Source organism: Ambystoma mexicanum, chromosome 1q (assembly GCF_040938575.1).
Source record: "Ambystoma mexicanum isolate Mex_15411 chromosome 1q, UKY_AmexF1_1, whole genome shotgun sequence".
Taxonomy (NCBI): Eukaryota; Metazoa; Chordata; class Amphibia; order Caudata; family Ambystomatidae; genus Ambystoma; species Ambystoma mexicanum.
This window is the reverse complement of record NC_090922.1, coordinates 993213395-993229603: the sequence shown is the minus strand read 5'-3', so window position 1 is coordinate 993229603 and position 16209 is coordinate 993213395. Positions and strand designations below refer to the sequence as shown.

The window sequence follows — 16209 nt, the reverse complement described above, 5'->3', positions numbered from 1 at the left end:
ATTACGAAAATATTGCAGTCGAGCATAGTAAACCTGCACAACCATCATTCCCCAACAATCACACCATCATTCGCAACTCATATCACTCAACCTCATTCAATCACAGTAAAAGTTGGACCAAAATATTGGTGCAATATATATGTAGTAGCACTTCATTAGTTAGCCCCACATAGTCTTTATCATTTCATTTCATCCACATTGAATAGAGCCATGGCAGCAGTTTCCTCGTCTTTTCCCATGGCCATGTCGTTTTTCAGTATGCACCTTATAATCATATTTCCCCAGCCTCTCCCAGTGCATTGTTGTCTAAATCCCAGCAAGCATGTTCATCACCCCGTGCAGGGTCTTGGGTGTTTTCTGCTAATTCAATCTCACCCTCAATTCTGGGCAATGCATCTCAAAGAGATTTTCTAACCCATCTCACCTTTGCAATTGCCTCTCCTCAAATTATAGCCTTAAAGGTCTCCCACAGCACCCCAGGATACTCCAAACTCCCCTCGTTATTCTCAAATGACTCCTCTATTTTATGTTCAATATGAGATTTAAAGGGGGGACCCAGTAGCATCTCACTCCTAAGCTTTCACGTAGGGATTGGTGCTTTTCCTCCTCCCACCACAAGGGTGGAGTGCATCGGAGCATGATCAGATATCGACCTGCACTTGCAGCTTGTGTTCACAAAATCTTGTGTACTTTCAGTCCCAGTAAATAAATAGTAAGTATGAGCATGTACCCTATGTAGGTAACATGAATACGGCCTCCTCATCATGTTGTGTACTCGCCAAATATCCACTAGACTCATATCCTCTATCAGGTTGTGCAAGTCTTTGGGGGCAGGGATAATTGAGTATATTTCTCATCTGACCTATCCCTTAATGTGGCCACGGTAGATTAAAGCCCCCATCCCATTTCCAAAGCATATAACTGAGTGGGGACAGACTGCCATACAGAGACTGGAAAAAGTCAGATACATCATGGTTAGGTATATACGAACATATGACACAGCATTCCCTGCGTTCCAGATATCCCAAGCAATCACCACTGTCCCCTCCTCATCTCTCTGGGTTTCCACATACTTTAATGGTTCACAATCAGCCACCCCCACCAACACCCCCTAGAATATGTAGAGTAGGTAGAACCATATCCCTGGCCTCTCTACCTTTGAAGTAGGTCAGCCTGTTTGGTTATAGTGAGGTGCAGCCACACCCTGTTCTTTTTATAAAACTATTTAACACCCAGACTTTCTCTGTCATTACATTCGCATTAGCGTGCTCCATGAAATAGAAAATAGCCAGCACGCCACCCTTCATATCCGGGTTGTGAAATGTGTAGACTCCTGCCATCCAGTAAGAGGTGTCACATATCCGGCTTCAACCTGGAAGGCCAACAGACTATCTTATAGCCTCGTAGCACCTCTGCTAATCACATGCCCCTGCCTCTTTTCCACATTTCTCTGTGCCTCACTGATGATGTCCACATCATTCCTCCATATCCCATGGTTCACGCAGCTCGCATTCAACAAATGAACAACAAAACCAATATGAACATTAAGGTTTGCAAACTTAGTGCTTAACAATGTCAAGTTTCTCTAGCAACTTGCCTGTTATGCCAAACCCACCCAAGGGGGCACCTCAGATCGTGGAAGTATACCCAGATACACCCAGATGTGAAACATGCTGCCTTCCATACGAGTAAGCAGGACCCGGCATGCTCTCAATTTAAATATAAAAAAAAGTTCCAATGTCTGTCAAAATCTCAGGTCTGGGTGTCTGTGCCAATATCCTCCGATGCCTTTTTTTGTTTTTTCCCCAGTCCCTTTTCCCCACTAAAGATGGACAATTGAAATTCTTCCAGACCCTGTGCTGCAGTGTTGTCTTGTTGTTCTTGTACATCCACTGGTGCGTATCTTCGACCAACATGGTATAGTGTGGGAATATCGCCATGCCAAATGAAACCCTTTTCATGCATTCCCCCTCTCTATCCCTGAAGTTCAGAATCTTCGCAATGATCATACTTGGACGCAGGAGTTTCTTAGGCAGCGACCTATAAGCTCTCTCAATTGTAAAGCACTGTGTCAGTTTGCCCGGGCCAATCTCTTGAAGGAACATGCTTTCTGTATAGTTTGTTGGGTTAGGGCCTTCCTCAAGTTCCGGTAGGCCGAGAATACTAATATTGTTATGTCATACTCTTCCCTCTGCATCTTCAACCGTATTCTATAATGCCAAAGTTCTTTTAGCCATGTCACTCGCCAGCCAGGCATTGCAGCTGATTCATGTTATCCACGTTTTCAGCTATTTTCATTTAAGACTTAGTCACTCTCTCCAAGACTGCCCTATTATCCTGCTGCAGCAAATTAATGTACATTTTCACCTCATCCATTCCTGCCTCCAGTGAGGTTGCCAATGCCCCTACAGAATCCAAGATGTGCCCCTTACTGTTGTGGCCATGATGGAGTGGTGGAAGGTGCATAGAGTCCATCGTTCCCAGCTTCTCGCCCTTCTGGGAAGATTTCTGGGCATACAACTCCATTTTTGTTTGCTTGGCTCTGGTCAATGGTTTTGCATCAGACATTGGTGCTCCACCGGCCCCTGCCAATATTCATTCACCAGGGTGTAATGGTGCCCATGCAGGGCCAGATGCAAGTCCACGTTCCTGTTCCCCAATACTCCTTTGCTACCCCTGCCACAGACTGCCAGCAGGTGAGCACTCATTCCCCAGGCACCAGGAACCCAGCACAAGACATCCTCCAACACATATATGACCAGAGCTGATCCTCCTTAGTTCCTACATATCAGCATTTTGCCAGGAGCTGCAGAATCTATCCTTGCAGCACGCCTCGCTTCTCTGTCACAGCCTGTGTGCATTCTTTGCCACAGCATGTCTCCAGCTCTGATAGCTCCCACTCTTCACCAGGCCCCCTCCTCTACTGCCACTCAGCTAGCTCCAATAACAGCCACACGTTGGGCCCGATTCACCACCTGGTGGGTCGGTGCACCTGAGTCATCCCTCCTCACAGTTTAGTTCCGCTCATCCATTCCTCAGCCATCCATCCACTGCCATCTTTCTCAATCTATCCCCACAGCCGAATGTCAGTAACCCCATTTAACAGCATCCCAAAGACCACAGCCCACCTTCCACAAAAGTCACTGCCGCATTTTCCGGTAGTGAAGTCCGACCGTGAAAGGATCAGTCAGGCAGACTTTGCAAAGGAGCAAGATGGAGATCCGGAGGTCCCCTCAGCACTGTTATTATTATTGTTTATATTCAGTGCATTCTTCAGAAGAGAATACGCATTGATTGATGATAGTGGACATCTGCATTCAGATAACAGTGGGCCATGTTTATTTCAGATATTTTATGCTATCACAGTCAAGTAAAGATAATATGCAGAAGACCATATCTACACACAGAGAGCCTGTGACCAGATGACAGAAAATAAGCGTTCTATAAATCTGTCATTCAGGAACTCATGGGGCCTCATTACGACCCAGGCGGTAAGTTACCGCCTGGGCCGAGACTTTACCACCATGGCGTAAACTACGTTTACGCCATGGTGGTTGGCGGACTTACCGCCCCATTGTGAGGTTGGCGGGGCGGTAAGTCCCCAATCCCCATTTACCCTTCCCCATTCCCATTTTTGGTGGCGTAATTAACTCCATGGTCCCTTAACGCCATGGATTTTAACACCTGCTAAAAGCAGGTGTTAAATCCGCCATGGCGCTAAGGGACCTCGTACTCAGGCGGTAAGTGTCGGCGCTGTTTACGCCGGCGTAAACCCCTTACCGCCTGAGTCGTAATGAGGCCCATGGTATTATTGGGCACCCTGTATAACAATATCTATCACGTCTTTCTCATCAAGCATGACATCTTCATATATCATAGGGATCAGGATGCAAGTCAAAGGCAAAGCAAATTGAACAATTGGATTACAACGCTCTAACCAGAATATGCACTCGTATTCTCTCTAGCTGCATTATGGAACTTCTCACAGCCCAGACCGTTTGATTAGCAAAGGTATGGCCCAAACAATGTGCACCTGTTTTAAAGATAATCCACATTTCTAGAGAAAGATTCACGCCATATGCTTAATTCAATAGTATTGTTGAAAGGGTAAGTGAAAAACAGCCTCATTTACAAACAGTTTTTCAAAGGGATGTTCCCATTGCAAAAAAGCTTTTAGAAATCAGGCCCAATGTCTTTTGGTCCAAATTATGGATGTTACTGGACAAGATGAGCTTCAGACCACTATGCAGAAAATGAATTAAGGCTTTTAATGAGGAACATACTCTCGCTGCATATTGTCAACGTAAAAGGCACAACACAGTGCGCCATTTGTCTCTGCTGCCTTTTAATATGGTGCTGAAACCTGGCAATGATAAGAAATCTGAAGAAAGTATTTGGAGTTAAATTTGGTCATGTGGAGTGCACAATTGCACTCTTTGAGATTCATATATAGTTTAGTATCACTTCACCGAATATGTTGCTTCTAAGACTGATGCAGTTGATTTAAGATGGTTATTCCTTTTTTAAGTTACAAAATCAACAGGTCCACAACTAATATTTGCCAATTAGAGGGCTCCAATAAAAGCTTTCGTGTCAGAATATCAACTTAACTTGATAAATGGTTATATTCCCTTTCTGGGTGTGAATATACCAATAGACATGAAGAAAACTTTGAAAGAAGGAGACAACTTGGTCTGAGCCTGTGAGATCTCAACAAGATGAAAAAGGTATTGCTCCCAAAATGTCCATATCTACTGAGTCTCTTAATACTTTTCACTGCCAGGACCTTTAAGGCCTATGCATGCATCCATTTTCCATTTTAACTTAACAAGCACATGTGCACCACAAGTCGTTTCTTGTTTGTACGCCCTAAAATATGGAATGGAGCATGGGAAAGTCAGGGAGAAAAGAGGCCTTCCTTTCTGACACAAAGAAGAAAATGTCAACATTCTGCACATGGGTACTGGATGAAAGATCCAAAGAGTGGTACGAAGAAAAGAGAAGGAGAATCCACAGTTCTATGTGAAATTACCTCATTTTAAATGTCTCAAGAGAAAAAGACTGATTTACAATGCCCAATTTTCTTTTGATAGTAAAAACAGCATTGTAAAGGTCTTTTTCTTTTGAGACCTTTAACATGCAATTTTTAAAAAATATTCGGGGGATCACCTGCCGAACCCCACCTTGCTTGTCCCCGCTCGCACCCCCTCCCTCTCTTGTGATTTCAGCCCCAGACTCCTCCATCACCCCACAACCCGTACCCTCCACACAAACCAAAACACAAACATAAACACAACACACACCAACACACGCACCCACACACTTACCCGTTCTCCTCGCCCTCCACTTCCTGGTCCCTCAGAGCATGTCCCTGTGTGCACTCATGTGCGGCAGGGTGTAATAGTTTGATTTAGAAAGACCACTCTATGTGAGCATAGAGCAGTCTTTCTAAATCGGTCTTTCAGTGAAAAGATCTTTACAAAACGATATTTTCACTTGAGTGAAAATCGATGGGCTTAATAATTATTTTTGGTGGCGAGAATGTGAAAGCTTCTCTTCTAAAAGCATCAAAAAATGATAGCAAGGTTTTCAAAGAGATCCCTTTTCTTGTTAGGAAGCCACTGAAGTTTGGCAAAAAAAGGGGATCATGTGGATGGTGTGGCAGAGCCATTAAATCAGTCAAGCAGCTGTGGTTTGAAAGTTCTTAAGGTGTTTCAATCTAGGGAAGGGGGAAACACACGTAAAGAAAATGTATATAGACAAGATCTGATTGGAAGCAACAGAAATGCAGGCCAAAAGAGCAAGAAAAGGGAAAATATGTTGCAGGGGGTGGAAATAAGACCGAATCACAGATAACACTTGATTAATCTGGACTACGGAAGGGAGCAAAACACATGAACCCTAAATCGTGTGAGGATCTCCCAACATGACTATCTCAACCTTCTGAACCATTTAGCCTGAGAGTATTTCAGCACGATATAATAGTCATGCATGTTGGGAATGTAGAGACTGAGGCACACAGTCTCTACATATAATTGAGCGAGGAGCTGGGTGCTGTCCGCATAGGTGTAGAAGGAATTGGATTAATTTCAAAGTAGGCAGAGGTCAGACATAAACAATGAAAAGAAATATGTGAAAGAGACAAAAACCATAGGAACACCATAAGTGGGGACGAGAAGCAAAAAAGAAAGGAGACAAGGAAAGCAATTGAAAACAATTAGCGAGAAAAGAAGCAAACCATAATAGATCAACTCCAGCAATGCCAAAATAAATAAAGGAGTTAAGAAGACTAGTATAGATATTAAAGGCCACTGCTAGGTAAGCATGACAAAGGCCAGGACATGCCACATCCAACATCAGACAAGTTTTGTCCATATCACTAAACGAACTGACAAGTCCTAAGGGGAGTCAGTGGGTGAACAGTTTCTTGCACCAGAGCCCTTTATATAAGATTTGTGGCTGCTTTCAAAATCGTTTTCTGAAACAGCAAAAATACATCAATATTGTGGCACTTTGAGCTTCAGCTAACATTCAGTTATGTAGAGTTTAGCTTTCCTAGAATCAATGGCTACCAGACACACTCATTTTTCAAAAATGCACAACTGAATTATCCAACATTATTGTGAAACCCTTGCATGTGTCTCTATTGAGAAATCAACCTTGGGTGGAGTGAACCCAATTGCGACAAATGCTATAAGATTCTGTGTGGATTTAGGTACATTGAGATTAGGCTTCTTCTTCAGTCAAGACTATGGGATAGTACAAATATCACTGTGAAGCCTGTTTTGAAAAAAATGGATCTGTATCATTGCTATATCAACATTTTTATTTTTTATTTAAATTTTTTAGTCCTATATGGTTAAACAATTAATCGTCTACAGGATACAAAAATAAACAATTAAATACTTATATACAATAGATGATAAACAATTAGGGTGCTTTGAAACAAAATTTACTTGATTTATAAGCACCTTACAAATGCACAATAAATAAATAAATACAATTAAAATCAACTTGTGACACAATAAATTGCTGTCTTGCTATCTATAATTGATCCATTACAATGTTACTCATTAGGCTCCCTTGGAGGCAATTTCATAAATAACTGTTTTCACAGTGGATGAATTGTGCAAAGAATATACTAGTGATCTACCTGTAATCATGTAATAAGACCAATATTCATCTGTGACCAATGAGGTCAACTCATAAGTCTGTTTGCTATACAACTTAATATTTTGTCTTGTGAATACTGGACATGTATTTCAAAAGTGGTGTAGCAGAGCATACAGATTCGATCACCATGAGGGATCCCATGCCAAGCACCAATTACCATTAAAGGCGGCAATAAATGAAACCGAAGTTGCAAGATAAAACGCTGCAGCTGCCTGTCTGTAGTAACTACCAAATAGTTAGCCAGGGAAAGGAAGCTAAATCATTGTGTCAAGAATTCTCTAAAGCTGCTAAGACTGGCAAGATGTTCTACGCAGCCTACTGGATCCCATAAGTATGGCTTCCGAGTAAGCCCTTATTTTTTGTGCCCAGTAATCCATACCTAAATTCATGGTCCAAACAATAGTTTCATGAAAGTTGTGACTTGAATTGACAAAATTCGGTAAAGCTTTCAATCCATATAATTGGCCCTGAACAGTAGAGTGTCCGTTCCCAGTATCATTTTAAATAGCAAAAATCTGATTTTTTTGTTGTATCAATCCTAATTCCACTCTAATGGCTTCTACTGGTACATCTTTATGCAATCCAAACAAGGGGCACCATGATTTGCTCTTGTTCTATGTATGTTTCCATCCAATCCCATAGAGTATTCCCAGGATGAGGAATGTGCAATATCATTTTATATTTCCTTCTATTGAAAAGCCCTGAGCTGTTATCATAAAGCTTTCATTCATTGCAAATTTGTTAGAGGTCTTAATAGATACATGATTTCTTAGCACTGTAACCATATTGTGGGAGGTTAAGAGTTCCCAGATAAACAATGACTCCACCATACATGGTCCATTTTTCAGCTGTTTTACTGCAGCTCATAATTCCAGTCTTTGAATAATTATTCCTTAGATGGTTAGATCTTTAGTATTTGCTACAGTATTTAATGATTGCTGAAGCCCATTTGGCCTACGATCAAGAATGACAATGTCATCCACATACCCCTGCAGGTATACATGAGAATTCTTAAATGTTTTCGCAAAAAACAGTGGATAGTTATAAGTGCCTGATCCAGGTCTGCCAAGTATGAAGTAAATAATAAGGGCACTATCGTGCACCCCTGTTTTAGCCTGTTAATTGTGCAAATAGGGTCAGATAGCTGCTCCAAATTATTGATTTGGATGTAAAGAGTGGCATGACTATACAACTGCTCAGTGATATTGAGTAAACATTCAGGAAATGCTAATTTCCTCCGCTTCTGACACAATAGCGCCCTATTCACACTATCAAAGACTGCTGAGTAACTGATAAACGCCATGTATAATGAAGGGTTGGCAATCTTCAGATTGTTTATAATTAGCAGTTGGAGTGTCCAGATATTATGCAGTGTGCTAAAACCAGGACAAAAACCCAGTTTAAGGGGACAATAACGGTTTGCTCTCAACACATTGCATTATCTCATTAAACATAAGATTGCAAAATACTTTAATGCGTGCATCAAGCATTGCTAGAAGACAATAGTTATTGGGATCATTGCACTGGCCCTTCTTATGAATAGGAATGATATATGATTTCTTCAAAGAACTTCCAGGAATCCAGAATTATTCCGCTAGTAGCCATCTTTCCAAAAAGTTGGTAATTTAGCTCACATTATAGCATTGTTTTTAATTACTTTATTAGACCAAACGTTCAACATGTGTAACTTTGTGAAGACAATCCAGTTCAAATCTCATATACTATTTAATGAGATTTGAAACTTCTTGGCACTGAAGACTTTTTTAACACACACTGCTGCTGTCCATAATTGGACCTCAAATTGGAAAATCTGTTTTAGCTGCATCCCAGATATTCAATTTACTAAACATATGCAATGTTGTGGCCATGAAGAAGAAGTACACAGATTTGGAGAGAGAAATAAAGAAACTAAAAGTGGGCAAGAGAAGTCCCACCTGAGAAAAATCCCACACAATTGTGTAATCTGTCTCTGTTGGACACCATCAGAAATGGTCAGGCTTTCTTGAACACTTTGATAGATGCTAGAATTACATCAGAACAGAGGATGACTATCAGTACATGTTGATTGGATGTTCTATGGTCCTTCCATGGTATGACAAGATCTTTGAACAAATAATTCTGACCTACGACTGTTTTTAATGAGCAATCCGACATCCCAAAACATGAAAAACTGAATGCGACTTGGATCATGAAGCTATTTATGATGTTCAAAAAAACCATACTAAGAAACTGGACATTCACAAATAACCTGACTGTTTACAAGATGTACTAGACTGAGCTTCTGTGCAAACGACATTGAGTCAAAGATAAGGATGGAACATTCACTGTACTCTGGAATGTGTTTCTGCACTGCTATGGATAATTCTGCAGCTCAGATAGCTTCTTTAAATATTAGATATTTTGCCCTGTTATTTCTTTCTCTATAGTGCATGAGTTGAACAACTCATATGCATTCTTAAACATATAATCCAAGGAAAAAGAAATGGAAACATTGTCATTCCACATAATCAATGATAATTCATAGATAATCAAACATTTAAACCAAATAAAATAGCATGTATACATTCACCATATGTAAATAAACCAGTATAACTCAAGGCCTAAGTCAGAGTGTTAGTCTCTACCTTACTGAGTCTTCCTTCAATGTTAGTGCACAGCTTCATCAGAGCAATGATCAATGAGACCAGAATACATGAGAGACAACGTACCCTAAAGCATCTGTATTTACAGAGGAAGAGCAATGTACACATCGATTAACGAGTGTCTAGTACTGATTAGCTCCTGACAGTCTGATAATAAATGCATAGTTGTTTACTGCAACTCCTTTTGAGCACAAAGTCTACAGACTCTCACAGCAAGAGGAAGGCTTTACCTGCGGCCTAGAATCACCATACAAGTTGGTTAAGGCAAAGTAGTAGAAATAAACGCCTTAATTTGGGGCAATGAAATTTCAGAATATATAGTTGGGCATGCGCAACATAGATAAGAGAAAAACATTCCTGAGTGGATTATCCCTTTTAAAAGCCTTATGTTTTATCCCAGACACTAGCTGATCCTAAGGCAGATTCCAGTCAAGGTGCTAATCAATGGCATTCCAAAAAGGTGATTACTTGTTTGTAAGTTGTTTTCAGCCATGCATATTGATCACAGACAGTGGCTGAGCGCATCAAAGACCAAACTGTGTGGTTGGTACATGTATGCATGTTTATGTAAAGGGTAGCTTCTCGGATCATAGCATACACCAATAGTGAAGAGATTCCCAATTCAAGTCTAATGGTAGCAACGGGTACTGAGTTGGAAAGCCCCAGTAATTGTCTCCAAATCCTACCTTCTATGCAGTCAAGTCTGCCAATGATGAGTGCTGTGAATAAGTGTGTCCAGGCGGTATTATTAAATGGCCAACTAGAACAAGGGCATTTTTATTCTTATCGAACTACATCATTTCGGTTTTTGCCATATTAACAGTTAGGTCCTGCTGCACAGAATAGGTCATTAGAAAAGTAAGGATGTTTTTAAACCTGCACGTGTGTGCTCCAATAAAACAATATCATCTGCATAAACTGACCATCTGATGTGAGTATCATCAATCTTGGGAGAAAGTTATTTACTTCTTTAAGTCTATTAGGTAGGTTTGAATAAGAGCGTGGCTAACAAGCATCCCTGCTTCAAACCCCTGTGTATCCAATTTAGCAACTACTGAAGTGTCCATGTAGAGTTGGACTGTCATATTTCAAAGACCCTTGGGTATTCCCCAGTGAGCAAGCTTGGCCCATAGAAGAGATCAATTGGCCAAGTCAAAGGCTGCCTAGTAATCTATGCATGCCACATACAAAGGTCAATTATTTGTCATGGCTTGCTTGGTGCCCAGTAAGACATTTTGGATTGTTCCTGGCCCTTCCTGAAGCGGGCATGAAAGGGATACGAAAGATGGTTCTGCTCGGCCAAGTTAGTGAGTTCCCTTAACAAAGATGATCATGAAAATCTTGCCGGGCACATCTCATAAAACTAGGAGGAAGTAATTTGCTGGATCAGAGCACACATTTTTCTTGCATACCGTTACCAGACAGAACTCCTCGCAGAAGACTGGGATGCTTTTGGTACAAACTATTTTATTTAAATAGCAGGTTAAGATGTTGGCTCGTATGTCAATGTTATTTTAGGACAACATCAGCTAATCCATCGGGCCCTGGTGCCTGTGCCTTTTTAAAGTGTTAAATGAGACAGGCAATGGCATCCACAGTACTCCAGCTTATGCATTCTTTAGCGGCCCAGATTAGCGTCAAAATATTTAACTGAGGCCTGATCCTGTGCATCTTTAAAAAGCAAGGTTTCGATATGCTCGCACCAAGATACTTCATAGACACAATTTACCAGAATATGACCTGCAAGTGTGCAGCTCTTATTAATCAGATTCCAAAATGTCTTACTATCACCAGCAGAGAAAGTGCGAAGCATAAATTGCCATTGTTTTCAGACTGTCTATTTGTACACAGCCAATTGAGATAACCAGAGGCGTTGCTACAGGGTATGGGGGGGGCTATAGCCCCCAGTCTTTTGTTTGTAGCTCGGGATAGAAGCTCAGGAGCTGCAACCAAAAGGCTTGCTAGCCCCGGTTCCGACAGCCCAAACATTAGCGTAGCCCGAATCTCTTCCAGACCTAGCAACAACACCCCTGGCGATAACAGTTTTTCCTCACCCTCGTTTGTGTATATTTTTCATTAAGAGATAGGTTCGAGTTAGCCCAGAAACAGCAGACGTCCCTTCTCCTGCTTTGCTTGTGTTGGGTTATAAGTACGTCAAAAGTTCTTAGAACTCTCCAGAATGGTGGCACAAGTAAAATGTCCAGAGCTAGACGTGATTTGATATTGTCCCTTGAAAAAGGTTCATTGTGTTTCTTTACCTTTGTGAAAATACACTAAAATATATACAAAAAAGAAGAAGCATTTCTTACCAATTACAGTGTCATGCGCAGCCATTTTTGTACGTCATCTATACTACTCTAACTTAAGCCGACTACTATACTTCCTGAAAATACAATAAAATATACATAAACAATGAAATAGAATAAGCATTAATCACCCCATCACAGTGCCATGTAGAGACATTTTGGTAAGTGGTGTATATATATGTAGTTTTACCTGACTATTTCAATGAGCACATTTTCTTTCGGTTAGTACAATAAATGATATTAAATATTCAGTTTTTCTGATGCTATTTTATCTACATAATTCTCACAAATTACCTGTGTGTTCTATTAGACGGTACACACAATATGTGTTACTATGGAGTAGAGAAAGCCTTGACCCAGTTATGTCCTTAATGCAGGATTTCAAAGTCTGACGAACAAGGTCATCAGGAGTAATTGCTGCAGAAAATCTGCCATGCTCATTTGCATATTAACACTTGTCATTCAGAAGGCCCAAAGTGGGCGTTATGTCGTGAATATTGATGCAATACACATGATTGCGTGTTCCAAGCATTATAGCGTTTGCCATTCAATGACGAAGCGTGTATTTTTCTCTGACTCTTTCAGCTGCAACGATGGTGGAAGCCGGGAGGGACAAGAACAACCCGGATGAGTTTGCAGTCGCCCTCGATGAAGCGCTGGGAGACTTTGCCTTCCCAGACGAGTTTGTCTTCGATGTCTGGGGAGCGATAGGAGATGCCAAGCAAGGAAGATGAGGCCCAGACTACTATCAATGCTTGATTCTGTGACTTTTGAATTGTTTTTACCCAAATAAGGAATCGTCGTTCTATGTACTTATCAATGTGAATTATGGTGTGGTGCACTTGTTTATAACATTCTGGCTAAAATAATTGAATTTTGTAATGCAGTGCTTTCTGGCGCAATCCTTTGTGCAGCAATTCCATATCTTCAGTTCTGTCGTTCTCGGAAGGTCCCTACTTCATTACACAAATGATAGTCGGGATCGTTTGGAATCACTCGCTCATGTTCAGCTAAAGAAAAGTTAAAACGTATCATTTCTGTACAAATTGTATTTATTTTATATTGAGGTAAAAACACACCCCCAATGTGTTTTTATACATGTAATTATTTTTCTATGTTGCAGTTAGCAGAACATCTCTGTTTTCTACCTTTAGGCAAATACTGGGGTTGGTAGAACGCTGGTCAGCTCTCGCCCTTGGGCTCTAGAGATGGGGAGTAGGTGGTCGAGCACAGTATATTTTCATTCTTCAGACTGTATTTCCGACAGGGGCATTCTGCCTGGTTCTTTCTTGTGTGCTTGTCAGCACCCAGTCAGTGCTTCATGCAAATTGAGTTTGATAGCTATGCTCTCGAGACTGATCTAAAGAGCCCTGTCCGAATCAATGCACTTGGCCATAGCACGCTGCCCCCACATTGTCCCATCTCATAGTACAGCATTATAACACACAGAACTGTCCCTGTGAAGGGAGGATAGCTCTGTGGCAACGCGCGGGTCTTGGAAGCAAAACCACGCTGAGCAACACAGGTTCGGATCCCGGATCTGCTCTTGATACCACACGCGTTATAAACAACCTACACTTGCACAATCTGAATGTACGAGGCCTAGTAGGATCCTTCCAACCTCACCCCCCTTACCTTGTTGCGCCTTGAGACACTTGCGTGTAGGTGCACAATAAATGACCTAAAAAAATTAATATTGGAGTTGAGGTTGTATGGTCATAAAGAGACAGTAGTAAGGCTTTATTGTGACCTCAGTGGGTACTGTCGTCTCTGAACACCTGCACTTCATCTTCTTGTGTTTAGAGAATTCTGGGTGGGTGAGAGGCGATACAGTAGCATGCCCCCCCACCCCCAGATTATTATCCCCCTCTAGAGTAAAACTGTGTGCATCTCAAACAAAGTGCCTCTTTAATCTTTAATTTGGCAGTAAACAGAAAAACCAGTCGAGGATCTAACGAGGGGCAGGGCCGGAACAAAAATCATTTTCATTTTCCTACAATAGAGTACATTATTGCCACTTCTATCAGTTTGGAGGGAAATAGTACTACGTCTAGAATCCCAAAACGGCAAAAAAATAGAATTGGTCATCTGTGGCAATGGGATTTGGTTCAATACATTTAAACTTTATGAATGTACACCCTCCAAGGCCCATAATAGCTGGAAGACAGTCTTTCCTGGGGTTTTAAGGACTCAGGAGTCACTCCCGCCAAATTAGGGCTTACATAACACCATGTGGCAAAATGAAACCATTTTGTAATGAGTATATACGTCCTATGGGAACTCAAATATTCCCCTAAACATGATTGATTGTGTACCAGTATTGCACTGGAAGCAGTTACACCTGACATCAATCCTTAGTCATACCTAAACCAACTTCAACCCACCAGCCTTGTCCCTAGATTGGTTTCTTATGACATTTTATGCTCCCTTATAATGCTCTTTACTGCATTTTGGTTAAGCATCTTGCCTTATCACATCTGCTGAAATTGGCTAACATATGTGGAAGCTTTATTGAATCCTTCAGCAGCATATATCAAACACCTAGGTGGCGATTTACAAAGAAGTTCCTATGAGTGACTTTAACCTGCTTTTGGAGAGGGCCATTCGATTCACAAAAGAAGCTACTATTTCTAAGTCAGGAGTCCAAGGTAAACCTAATAGATCAGGACTTAGTCAGAGTTTCTCACAGAAACATCCTTTGTGAATCAAATAGCCTATTCTCGATAAGTCCAACTTACTCACAGAATCTCTTTGTTAATCAGCCCATATTTTTTGTTTTGTGCAGCTGCAGTATCTGACTGAAACTTCCTAATGTTATTGAGCATGAAACACATACTATATGTATTTTTTAATGTCTACATTTAGAATATACGTATATATTCTATATATTCTTATCACTGCAGTGCGTGCAATGTTTATGTTCAATGGGTTATGGTTTTCATATAATGTTTTGCAAAATATCAGCAGTTGATACTTTCATTCCTCAATTCGAGTCCTATTAGGAAAGGTAGCAAAATTAAGGCACCTAATTTGGTTTATGAAAACTGTAGAAATTAATTCCATGATTTCTTAAATATATTGTTTACATGAGCATAATTACGGGAAAATAATTCAACATGATTGCGATTTTCTGCATTTCCCTTGTTCTATAATGTACATCTGCAAAGGACACAGAGGTAATATATCTGCAAAGAAATACAACAATTAAAATGTATTTGTTTATTCTTTCACATGTGTTATTCATTTTCCGATTACCCTTACATAGTAAAATACCTGGTGGATGCCACACAAAGCACAGAAACTCGATATCTTTAGTGGGAAGGCGTTGCCAAGGATTTCCTAGGTTCCTTACAGTATTATTAATGTTTGTACCATGCGAAAGGAACATATGCATACCAAAATCATAGAATACTACAAGGAAAGAAGCCATGCAAGAATGGGAGGATCATAGTACCATATATCACACTGGACCTGTAACTTAACAGCAAATAAAGCATTGAGAAGACCTTCTACCATCTGTAGATCGATTAAACTACATGATGGCTTCAGAATTCACAAACTGAAAGAATGTGTTGTGTTCAGTACGTCCCTTGTGACCCCACTGCACCAACATGTGGGCACCAATGGAACATAACTCAGCTGCTTCATTTCTTTCCTCAAGAATCATAGGCATATCACAGATGATGCAATGTATTTCTACTACCCAAACGGAGGTAGGTAAACCAAATATGTGCACCAGTGCGTTAAGATGACCAACAAGAGGGAAGATTCATTGGAGAGATATTGTGAAAAGAAGGCACTCAAAAATGTAACAATCCAAATGTCTCAATTGGAAGGAGAATTATGCTGTCAAAATAGTTGCATTATTGTGATTTATTTTTAATTCACTGCTATTCCTCTGCATAGTTATATTCATTGTTTTGTTGGACTTCGCTCACTAATACTAAATTGGATTTGGGCTTTGAAGGCTCCAATACATTTGAAGGAAAAACGCTAATGTTGTCACTTAAACAATGATTTGTCACTCCCTTATTTTTAGCATGCACCCTGCCAAGGTTCTGAGTAGTGAAAAATGACCGATCAGTGAA

The 16209-nt window shown here is 40.7% G+C and overlaps 1 protein-coding gene across 1 annotated transcript in view; it reads left to right on the top strand.

Annotated features, from left to right (window-relative positions):
- The window catches only part of GIPC2 (GIPC PDZ domain containing family member 2), a 963466-nt gene extending 948117 nt beyond the window's left edge, over positions 1 to 15349 (top strand). The window contains exon 6 of the mRNA XM_069641646.1: positions 12707 to 15349. Within this exon, the coding sequence (XP_069497747.1) occupies positions 12707 to 12855 (149 nt within the window). The 3' untranslated portion in view covers positions 12856 to 15349. The remainder of the gene's footprint in view (positions 1 to 12706) is intronic.
- Positions 15350 to 16209: the final 860 nt, after the last annotated feature.